This window comes from Rhinoderma darwinii, chromosome 12 (genome assembly GCF_050947455.1).
Source record: "Rhinoderma darwinii isolate aRhiDar2 chromosome 12, aRhiDar2.hap1, whole genome shotgun sequence".
NCBI classification, from domain to species: domain Eukaryota; kingdom Metazoa; phylum Chordata; class Amphibia; order Anura; family Rhinodermatidae; genus Rhinoderma; species Rhinoderma darwinii.
In genome coordinates, this window is record NC_134698.1 from 1,313,807 (window position 1) to 1,326,638 (window position 12,832).

A 12,832-nucleotide genomic window follows, 5' to 3' on the forward strand; every position below is an offset into this window, starting at 1 on the left:
CTATAATGGCCGTAGAATGGCTGTGAGATCTGCAGGACTGCACCTTCCCAGGGAGGGGCTGAGGATATTTATAATGATAAAGTCCAATTATAGCTGAGAAATTCGAAGTATGACGCTTTACCCTGATCAATATGGGCAGAATGAAGGCGATGGGTCTGAGGAAGATCATTATGGCAAATTATAAGAGAAACTTGATGCACAGGTTAATTAAAACGGTGACGAGTGCCTGGGCTGGGGCTCGGGGTGTCGTGCTTCTCTGTTGATTCATATAGATGACAATTAGGGTCATTATTACCAGGTTGTTTAATTAAGGGTCATGGGGTCTGTGAATAAGCCCCTGGGTTGACGGGAGGGGGGGTGTCATGGCCACCTGTACTCAGGGCAGATTGACAATGACTGGGGCCACTGGAGATCTATCTGACAACATCCCGACTGTCAGGGTGTGTTTGATACAACAGGTAGGGTGTTCCTAAGTGTCTCATTCTAGGCAGAACCAGTGTAATTGATAGTGCTGGGCAGACTGGTTTGGGCTGGGACTGCCACCTCCTTCCTAGAATAAGTAGGGCATCGCATCCCTATAAATGGAGACTTGTATGGGTCACTCCAGCTGTTCTCTCTGCACTGAAGTGTCTGGTGGAGGTAAGTGCCATTAATTACCACTATATGAGAACATTAATACGTAGCATTAGGGACTTGTTTATTATGGGAGGACTATAGACAGTTTACGGCCTGGCCCATGGTGTGGTACGTAGCCATCATGTGACTTTATAATGATTATATCATCAGATCTTTTTTGTAACTTCTTCCATTTTTTTGACTTTTTTTCCATTATTATTATTATATTATGTTATTTATATATTATGTTATTTAAATTTTTGAGCAATGCATCTAAATTGTATTTTGGAGACTCCTCTCTTGGTCACAGGATGAGTCCACGTTCACACATAGCACTGCAGAATTTCTGACCGGATTTTCCGCATCGTTTTCGCAAAAGAAATTGACCTGCTGTAGATTCAGAATCCGCACCTCAGGTCAATTTCGGCACTTTTTTCTGTATATATTTTGTGCAGCTTGTGGTTTTGATTTGCTGCGACTGTAATATGCTCGACAATTGCCGCATGAAAATTCCGCAGTGTTTACGCTACGTACGAAGCCAGAAACGTATTTTGTGTTTTTGGAACTTTTTACTCCAATCTTGACAATTTTCAACGGTGTCAAGAGATGATGGGCGCGTGGCTAGGAAGAGACGTAAAAATTTGGCAAATTGACTACGTAATTTCTGTGCTGGTCTACAGCAGCCATGAAATAATGTGAGGACGAGATAAATTTGGCGCAATAGGTGCCACATGTACCAGCTGCTGAATTCATGTATCCTACAACACTAGTGATAAAGAACTGATAGAGGAGATGGCGGGAGGACGGTGTAATGGGGGATCCATGGATGGGATGTGTAGAGGGCTCGCTCATATCCTGTATGACTTTGGGGAACCTTTGATGAATGTTGTTAGAAGATGTAATATCCAGGAGGGTTCACGGCACCTTCTTGCCACTTTTACTTTTCGAAAAGTCTTGGTAGCCAGAATGTACCCATCACCTGAGCTCTCTCGAAGCTTCTGAATGAGACTGCAGTTTACATACATATAGCGGGTGCTTCTGTTATAGGGTCTGTCCTGGTGGAGGTTGGTGTCTCCCCTATAAATTAGTCTGGATTCATTATAGCGGGGGTCGTTTCTTTCATACAGGATTATCTAACGATCTGTAATCATGACAAAACTCATCGCAGCGATCCAGGAGATCATTGGAATTTACCAGAAATATTCTCAGAAGGATTGCAGCCACAACAAGCTGAACACAGAGGAACTCAACCTCCTCATCCAGAATGAATTTGCAGAAGTCATCAAGGTAGGAATCACAGCAGACGCTGAACTTTTTAAGATAAGTCGCAGGAGGGTGGAACTCATTGTCGTGTTACAAATTTAGCATTTTGATTATGGAGAGCAGACACACAAAATAATATACACTGGACTGGTTTCCAAGTCCTACCCCATAGATGTCCTTATAACACTGCCGCCCACAGTGCCCATCAGGAGGCTGGGTAGTAGCTTGCCACATGTACCCTCCTCCTAGGAGGCAGCCGGAGCAGCTGATCGGTGCGGGGTCTGGATGTCGAACCTGCATTGATCATACACTGATGACCAGTCCGGTAGCGGAAAACCCCTTCAATACAGAAAGTATAACGGAGAGTTGAATAACTTTTAATTACACAGTACATAACATTAATTTGCTGAACGGGACAACCCCTTTAATGTACTGCACTAGTCCGCCCACACCGCTGAATCTTTTATTATAATATCCTTATACATATAACAAAGGTCATCTCCACCCAAAACAAACAAAATCTTTTTGAGTGAAATTAGGTGATAAAAATAGAATAAATTGAAATCCAAAAATTGTAAGAAATTGCAGGGAACTATCTGCTGACATAAGAGGTGACATGACCGGTGTTAAATCTGAAACTTACAAACTACTGTTAACTCTCTTCCAGAACCCAAAAGATCCAAACACAATCTCAAGTTTAATACAAATTCTTGACGAGAATAATGATGGAGAAGTGGACTTCAATGAGTTCTGTGACTTGCTGTGTAAGGTGTTGAAGGCATACTACAAGGTTGTGTATGAAAAGGAAGACACTTGTCAACAGCAAGACCAACCAAAGAAAGATGTCGAAACGTCCTCTCAGACTACATCAAAAACACCCGATGAGCCACCCAAATACTACCAGAGGCAACTGTACCCGAAATCTGAGGAGAGTGAGTCCACCTACAATGACCAGCAAGGTGCCAGTTGTGAAGATAAGAGCCGTGAAGATCAAAAAACTGCGGTCTCTACGCAAACTGACAGCAAAAGAGTAGTTCCAGTTGATGACCATGCGTCATATAAAGAGTCAACAATTAATACTGATAAAACTTCCTATTCATCCCATAGTTACCAACAGGACAAACACCAAACATCTCAACAAGACACCTCAGGATCTCAAACCCAAGATTACAACCAGGGCAAAAACCAAACATTGCAACAAGGTACAACTGGGTCACAATCCCAAAGTTCTGGTCAGGGCAAGGAGCAAACATCTAAACTAGACACCCCCGAATCTCACAGCTACAACCAGGGCAAAGACCATACATGGAAACAAGATACAACTGGGTCACAAGCCCAAAGTTCTGGTCAGGGCAAGGAGCAAACATCTAAACTAGACACCACCGAATCTCACAGCTACAACCAAGGCAAAGACCAAACGTTGCAACACGATACAACTGGGTCACAATCCCAAAGTTCTGGTCAGGGCAAGGAACAAACATCTAAACTAGACACCACAGAATCTCACAGCTACAACCAAGGCAAAGACCAAACATTGCAACACGATACAACTGGGTCACAATCCCAAAGTTGTGGTCATGGCAAGGAGCAAACATCTAAACTAGACACCCCCAAATCTCAAAGTTATAACCAAGGCAAAGACCAAACATTGCAACATGATACAACTGGGTCACAATCCCAAAGTTCTGGTCAGGGCAAGGAGCAAACATCTAAACTAGACACCACTGAATCTCACAGCTACAACCAGGGCAAAGACCAGACATTGAAACAAGATACAACTGGGTCACAATCCCAAAGTTCTGGTCAGGGCAAGGAGCAAACATCTAAACTAGACACCACTGAATCTCACAGCTACAACCAGGGCAAAGACCAGACATTGAAACAAGATACAACTGGGTCACAATCCCAAAGTTCTGGTCAGGGCAAGGAGCAAACATCTAAACTAGACACCCCCAAATCTCAAAGTTACAACCAGAGCAAAGACCAAACATTGCAACACGATACAACTGGGTCACAATCCCAAAGTTCTGGTCAGGGCAAGGAGCAAACATCTAAACTAGACACCCCCAAATCTCAAAGTTACAACCAGGGCAAAGACCAAACATTGCAACACGATACAACTGGGTCACAATCCCAAAGTTCTGGTCAGGGCAAGGAGCAAACATCTAAACTAGACAAACCCAAATCTCAAAGTTACAACCAGAGCAAAGACCAAACATTGCAACACGATACAACTGGGTCACAATCCCAAAGTTCTGGTCAGGGCAAGGAGCAAACATCTAAACTAGACACCCCCAAATCTCAAAGTTACAACCAGGGCAAAGACCAAATATTGCAACCAGATAGAACCGGGTCACAATGCCATGGTTATGGTCAGGGCAAGGAGCAAACATCCCAACTAGACACCACTGAAAGCCAAAGTTACAACCAAGGCAAAGACCAAACATGGAAACAAGATACAACTGGGACACAACCTAGAGGTTATGGTCATGGCAAAGAGCTAACATCTCAACTAGACAACACAGTATCACAGTCCCAAAGTTATGAATCAGGCAAAGACCAAACATCAAACGTAGACACCACCGGCTCACAATCCCAACGTTATGGCCAATCTTCACAACAGGACACTACCAGCTCACAATCTCAACGTTATGGTCAATCTCTACAACAGGACACCACCAGCTCACAATCCCAACGTTATGGCCAATCTTCACAACAGGACACCACCAGCTCACAATCCCAACGTTATGGCCAAACTTCACCACAGAACACCACCAGCTCACAATCCCAACAATATGGGTCATCTTCAGAACCTGACACCACCAGCTCACAATACCGACGTCATGGTCAATCTTTGCAACAAGACACCACCAGCTCACAATCCCAACAGTACAAACAAGGGAAAGACCAGATTACGCTCCCTGAGAAGACAATTTCTCAAACCACAGTAGATCAACCTGGTCAAACTCAAGAACCACAGAAGTTCTACAAACAACCGGTGTACATAGCTCCTACACCTAACCTCAGTCCAAAAGTACAACCCGCATCCCAGCCACCTCCATACAGTCAAACCCAACAGGACCCTAATCCTGCATCTCAACAAACCCCACAGGAGCCCCAGAAACCTCAGCAAAACACGTTCTATCAATACCAGCAGAGCTTTTCCTTTCAGAAGAAGAACCCATGAAGAGAAGGATCAACCATAACCTTATCCATAGAGCGGTGCATGGAAGGACCTTCTCAACTATTACCCTATCAAAGGTTCACCTAATCTTCCAAGAATCTGTGATTTCTGTGTCCCTCCAGTTTTTTTTCCTCTGTTTTCTTGTATAGTTACTCACATTTACCATTACTATGTTCTTCAAGGCAGGAAATGAAAGAGAGGTCTAAGGAGGTTACAATCTAAAAGTGTCGCCTCCTAGAAGGACAGGGTAACAACGGAAGGTTCTCCAGCCTGTGATGACCCTATAGATATCAGTATTTAATAAGCTGCTTATGAAATATCTGTATCATTATAATGCAAATCAAAGATGAATAAAGTAATAAAATCAAATCCTGGACGTGCTTATTTCAGATTACTGTGTGTGTGTGTGTGTGTGTGTGGGGGGGGGGGGGATGTTACCTATACTATATGGGTATTGTATTATACACAGATGTAGCAGAGCTGAGTTTGTCACTTGGCTTAAGTAATGGTGTTACCACAATGTGTTTTTACATAAAACTGCAGGAAAGTCTGCTAAGTTATCATGGTGACAAAATCCTCTCTACTACAACTAAATATGTTTCGTTTTTCATTATTTTTCATAGTTGTGCCACAATATATCCCTATTGCTCGAGAGTAGGAGACAGAGATGAAATTGCCAGTTTCTAGCCTCCCAGTGATGTCAGCAGGATACAGGGCCCAGTAACATGGCCCGTCTTGGTGGGGATTGCTAATTTCATTCTTTCGCTTGTCTCCATTCCCTCCTCACATCATGGCACTCCTAGTAACCTGCAGCGTCACCTGTGATGTCACAATCTGTGATGTCACCAACCGTTTTGGGGTCTTTTATGGGGACATGTCAGGCAATGACATTACTCACTGTGATGTCTATGCTATGACATCATCATCCCCGTGACATTATTACATGCACCCTACAGGGGACCCACCAGACCCGCTCCCTGGCAACCCCCTAATAGTGTTATCAGCAGTGAGGTCATAATGTCAGTGATGTCGGCTTTCTTGGCTTCATACTCATTTCATCATCATCCGCTATGGAGCCTTAAAGGTGAATCCCCACCACCTGTGACATCATCACCCATTCTGAGGCATTGAAGAGGACATGTGAGGAAAAGTCTCTGACATTGCCCATTATGACGTCGTCACGTAATCACACTTATAACGTCATCTCAAGCACAGGTGCCTTACAGGGAACCCATCGTGATGCCCTAGACAACCTTCCTTATGTCATCATTAGCAGTGACATTTTCAAGGCAGTGACATCAATCTGCCTGATGACACTCCTGTGGCACCCACTGTGGCGCTTTAATGGAAACGACCAAGCTACTAGCATGAGCCACTCCTGCTGCCAGGCGCGGCACCTGTGTGGCGATGCAATGTTAAATAGCACCATCTGCTGGCCAAAACATGTAATATGACAAGACTCCACCATGAGAGGGGTTTGCTTTCTATATGCCTCATTAGGGCATAAATGTAATAGAGGGAGTCGGGCCCCTATTAATAGAGTGGAGAGCTGCGGCAAAGAGTCTGAACATCTACGTGGTATAGCTGGTGACAGGTGAAGAGCTATAGTGGGCGAAGAGGTACCAAAACACATTACCACAATAGAAGACACTAGTATTATAAATGGCACATGGTAGTTCTGGGGCCTTATACAGATTTTACATTGGGGCCCAGGAGCTCCCTGTTTCGTCTAGTATAGTCAGGTGAATGAATAAATTGCCTGAACTAGCAGAAAAGGGACACACCGTGTCCCTTATTGTCAGATCTTTATAATAAAATAATATGTAGATCAGTGCTGACCGTGTCCATCCGGAGAGAAGTAGATGTGGACAACCTTCCCTGACAGCGCACGATTCACAGACAGCGCACGATTCACAGACAGACACTTTTAAGAATGAGTTATTCTCTATTTTCACCAGCAGATGGAGCACTGGGTGATCAGTGATTGAAACAGAAATTACTTCAGGGAGAAGGCTAAATTTAAATACATAAGCCCCACCCAAAATAATCTGACCACACCCATAATTCCTGGCCACTGCCCCATAATGACAGCCGCAGGACCCCCACAACAGACCAGCCAATGTATTCCCAGAGCAGGCAAGAAAAGAGTTGTCAAAAGAAGATATTTAAAGGGGTTGTATGAAAATAGGAGGAAGGATTGGCTTTTGGACACTTGGGGTACAGGATAATGACACTTGGGGTACAGGATAATGACACTGACACTTGAGGGGCAGGATAATGACACACTGACACTTGGGGTACAGGATAATGATACGCTGACACTTGGGGTACAGGATGATACGCTGACACTTGGGGTACAGGATAATATTATGCTGACACTTGGGGTACTGGATAAAGATACACTGACACTTGGGGTACAGGATAATGACACACTGACACTCGGGGTACAGGATAATGACACTGACACTCAGGGTACAGGATAATGACAGACACTCGGGGTACAGGATAATGACACACTGACACTCGGGGTACAGGATAATGACAATGACACTTGGGGTACAGGATAATGACACTTGGGGTACAGGATAATGACACACTGACACTCGGGGTACAGGATAATGACAGACACTTGGGGTACAGGATAATGACACTCTGACACTCAGAGTACAGGATAATGACACTGACACTTGGGGTACAGGATAATGACACACTGACACTCGGGGTACAGTATAATGACACTGACACTCGGGGTACAGGATAATGACACACTGACACTCGGGGTACAGGATAATGACAGACACTTGGGGTACAGGATAATGACACTCTGACACTCGGAGTACAGGATAATGACACTGACACTTGGGGTACAGGATAATGACACACTGACACTCGGGGTACAGTATAATGACACTGACACTCGGGGTACAGGATAATGACAGACACTCGGGGTACAGGATAATGACAATGACACTTGGAGTACAGGATAATGACACTTGGGGTACAGGATAATGACATACTGACACTCGGGGTACAGGATAATGACACTGACACTTGGAGTACAGGATAATGACACTTGGGGTACAGGATGATACACTGACACTTGGGGTACAGGATAATGACAGACACTTGGAGTACAGGATAGTGAGACACTGACACTTGGGGTACAGGATAATGACACTGACAATTGGGGTACAGGATAATGACACTGACACTTGGGGTACAGGATAATGAAACTGACACTTGGGGTACAGGATAATTGCACTTGGGGTGCAGGACGATGGGGTACAGTGAGGAGTATAGTACTGTATGGTTGGCACTTGGGTCACGTGTTCTATGATATAAGTGTCTCGCACAGGACACATGTGGGAGTTGTAATCAGAGGGTGGGGGTTTAGTCTATTTATGACGGTTCTTAAAATCCATGAAAAGTCACTTAATTGAGGGCTGACGCTGCATTACCGGCTCCAGAACCCCATAATACAGAGGATAAATATAGATTTCGGAATACAGGTTGGACGATACTAATATAAACGCCTCTCGGCACTCAGGGCTGAGCACATTTCAGAAATAAAATTATTAACTGCTATTTGCTGTAAAATACTGTATTGCTGTAAAGTGAACTGCTGCTGAGCCGGCGTCAGAGCTGCCAACATTCTGGAAATATTTCTAGAGACACTGAAGTCAAAGATGCACGGAGCAAATGTTAAAATTTACGAGCGCTGTGGCAAAGTTTACAAGGGTACATATATATATACCATATAGACAGAAGTATGTAGACTCCATCCTAATTATTGAGTTTAGCTTTTTCATCCACACTCATTGCAAACAGGTGCATAAAATCAAGCACACAGCCATACGATCCCCATATACAAACATTGCTAGTAGTATGATTGGTACTGTAGAGCAGAGTGGCGCTGTCATCGAATGCCACCTTTACAAGTCAGTTGGTGACATTTTTGATCTGCTTCATCTGCCCAAGTGTTATTGCCAGATCTTCCCCGGTCACCTGTAAGTGTTGTTATTATTATCGCCAGATCTGCCCCGGTCACCTGTGAGTGTTATTATTATCTGCTAGATCTGCCCCGGTCATCTGTGTTATTATTATCTGCCAGATCTTCCCTGGTCACCTGTTAGTGTTATTATTATCTACAGATCTGCCCCGGTCACCTGTACTATTATTATCTCCAGATCTGCCTCGGTCAGCTGTGTTATTATTATCTGCTAGATCTGCCCCGGTCACCTGTGAGTGTTGTTATTATTATCTGCTAGATCTGCCCCGGTCACCTGTAAGTGTTATTATTATCTGCTAGATCTGCCCCGTTCACCTGTGAGTGTTATTATTATCTGCTAGATCTGCCCCGGTCACCTGTAAGTGTTATTATTATCTGCTAGATCTTCCCTGCTCACATGTAACTGTGATTATTATCTGCTAGATCTGCCCTGTTCACCTGTAAGTGTTGTTATTATTATCTGCTAGATCTGCCCCGGTCACCTGTGAGTGTTATTATTATCTGCTAGATCTGCCCCGATCACCAGTGAGTGTTATTATTATCTGCTAGATCTGCCCCGGTCACCTGTAAGTGTTATTATTATCTGCAAGATTTGCCCCGGTCACCTGTAAGTGCTATTATTATCTGCTAGATCTTCCCTGTTCACCTGTAAGTGCTATTATTATCTGCTAGATCTGCCCTGTTCACCTGTAAGTGTTGTTATTATTATCTGCTAGATCTGCCCCGGTCACCTGTGAGTGTTATTATTATCTGCTAGATCTGCCACGATCACCAGTGAGTGTTATTATTATCTGCTAGATCTGCCCCGGTCACCTGTAAGTGTTATTATTATCTGCAAGATTTGCCCCGGTCACCTGTAAGTGCTATTATTATCTGCTAGATCTGCCCTGTTCACCTGTAAGTGCTATTATTATCTGCTAGATCTGCCCTGTTCACCTGTAAGTGTTATTATTTTCTGCTAGATCTGCCCTGGTCACCAGTGAGTGTTATTATTATCTGCTAGATCTGCCCCGGTCACCAGTGAGTGTTATTATTATCTGATAGATCTGCCCCGGTCACCTGTAAATGTTATTATTATCTCCAGATCTGCCCCAGTCACCTGTAAGTGTTATTATTATCTACTAGATCTGCCCTGGTCACCTGTAAGTGTTATTATTATCTGCTAAGTGTAGCGTCCATGGCCGCGGGCCGTCGGGTTTACTTACCTCCCGATGCCCGCAGCCATGGATCCGTGAGCGCTGATCCCCATCTCCTTCCTAGGAGACGCCAGCGCTCACTTTCGCTCTGGTCTGCCGTGTCCCGTAGGGTGCGCGCGCACGCTCATGCCCGCTCTTAAACGGCCAGCGCGTGCACGTGAAAACAATCATCATCAACTCACTTGATTGCCTGGACTATAAGAAAGCCCCTGTCCTTCTGATCCTTACCTGAGCGTTGTTTGTCGTTTCTTAGTTTGTCTAAGCAAATGGTCTCCTAGTGTTTTCCAGTTCCCAATGTTACCTGTTCTTGTATCCTGTATCCTGTAGCCTGTGCTATCCCGGTCAAGTGCTGTACTGTGCTGCAGTTGTGCTGTGCTGTATTCTATGCCTGTCCTGCTACTCCACGCCTGACGTCTACCTGCTGCCTACTCCCAGCCGAGCCTGCCTTGCTACTGTCCGAGATGCCACAGGAACGGCCCAGTGGGTCCACGAACCCTACGTGACAGTACACTCAGGCCATGGACCCCGCTGGTCGATCCTAGACCAAGATGACGTCACAAGAGATGCGGAGGGATATGCTGGACCTCTGGTCTCGACAGGACCAACTCCTCCAGGCCTTGAACATTCTCGCACGTCGGCAAGAGGCACAAGCTGCCGTTCCTCCTACTACACCTCCTGCCAGTACTGATCCTCAGACTACACCTCCTGGCAGTGTTGATCCTCGTTTTTCTTTGTCACTTCCTGACCGCTATGATGGAGACGCAGGTACCTGACGTGGATTTATGAACCAGCGCCAGATCCACTTCAGCCTGTATTCAAGGGCATTTTGGTCTGATGGCGCAAGGGTCGCTTTCATCATCTCTCCTCTTACTGGCAAGGCCCTTGCATGGGCGAAAGCTATCTGGGAGAGACAAGGACCAGAGACCAGTGACTTCCAGGGGTTCCTCCGGACATTTCGCACAGTGTTTGAGGAGCCTGGACGAGTCTCCTCTGCCGCGGCGTCCTTGCTGAACCTACGCCAAGGAGACATCTCCGTGGGCGAGTACGCCATCCACTTCCGCACCCTTGCGGGAGAACTGTTGTGGAACAATGAGGCCCTGGCGGTTAAATTCTGGCATGGACTGTCCCCTAAAATTAAGGGCGAACTTGCCGCTCGAGATCTGCCGTCTACCCTGGATGACCTCATCCTTCTGGCCGCCCGGATTGATAGAAGGCTCCGAGAACGGCTCCAAGAGGTTCGTCGGGAGGGAGGTCTTCCTAGTCCGGTCTCCACCTTGCAGCAACCCCTGCTGTCCTCAGATGCCGATCCTTCTAAAGAGTCTGTGAGGAAGGACCATTGTAAGCTATCTACCCAGGAGAGACAACGCAGACGCACTTTGTCTATATTGGAGCCCCGGAGGCCATCTTGTGCGTCTGTGTCCCCAAAAGCCCCACAGCCTAGGGTTGGTAGGAGAGACACCCTTGGGCAAAGAAGGACTTCCGTCTAAATTGTCCATACCCGTGACCATAGTATCTGGACTCTGGATCCGCTGCTAATTTCATTTGCAGAGACCTGGTGGACCTTCTTCAATTACCCACTACCCCTCTGGAGAGACCATTGATGGTTGCATCGGTAAATGGATTACCTCTGCCAGACCCTGTTATAGCTGTCACCAAGACGCTGAGGCTCCAAGTAGGGGCTCTCCACTCCGAGCTTCTATCATTCTATGTCCTATCCAAGGCCGTTAACCCCGTGCTGCTGGGCCTGCCTTGGCTCCGACTACATGCCCCAGTCCTTGACTGGAACTCTAGAGAGGTTCTCCAGTGGGGCCCCGAGTGTCACAGCCGTTGCCTGGTGCAGATTCGTTCGGCTCAGCCTCCTCTGCCTCGGCCATTGGCAGGAATGCCTGGTCACTATGCTGCATTTTCGGACGTCTTCAGCAATAGGGAGACGGAGACGCTGCCCCCGCACTGGGCGTATGACTGTCCTATCGAGCTGATTCCTGATGCATCCCTTCCCCGTGGTAGGGTATATCCTCTCTCCTTGCCAGAGACTCTGTCCATGTCCTCCTATGTTAAAGAGAACTTGGAGAGGGGCTTCATACGGAAGTCTTCCTCCCCGGCAGGAGCCGGGTTCTTCTTCGTCAAAAAGAAGGATGGCTCCCTGCGTCCTTGTATTGACTACCGGGGTCTCAATCAGATCACGGTGAAAAATAAGTATCTGTTGCCACTGATCTCAGAACTGTTTTATCGTATACGTGGTGCCAAGATTTTTTCCAAACTAGACCTGCGTGGGGCTTACAACCTAATCCGGATTTGCCAGGGTGACAAATGGAAGACTGCATTTAACACCCGTGATGGACACTATGAATATCTAGTAATGCCCTTCGGTCTGTGTAATGCTCCTGCGGTCTTCCAGGAGTTCGTTAATGACATTTTCCGTGGCCTCCTCTATGTTTGTGTAGTAGTATATCTTGATGACATCTTGATTTTTTCTCCAGATCCTAATGACGCATCAGAGACATGTCTGTCAAGTTTTGCTGCGGTTAAGGGAGACTCGTCTGTACGCCATGTTGGAGAAGTGTG

General features: G+C 45.9%; 1 protein-coding gene across 1 annotated transcript; it reads left to right on the forward strand.

Annotated features, from left to right (window-relative positions):
• Window positions 1-1,762: 1,762 nt before the first annotated feature.
• Window positions 1,763-5,397, forward strand: LOC142664271 (uncharacterized). The gene is made up of 2 exons (XM_075843290.1): window positions 1,763-1,902; window positions 2,546-5,397. The coding sequence occupies exons 1-2, from the start codon at window positions 1,765-1,767 to the stop codon at window positions 5,063-5,065; spliced, it is 2,658 nt and encodes an 885-aa protein (XP_075699405.1). The 5' UTR covers window positions 1,763-1,764; the 3' UTR covers window positions 5,066-5,397.
• The last annotated feature ends 7,435 nt before the right edge of the window (window positions 5,398-12,832 follow it).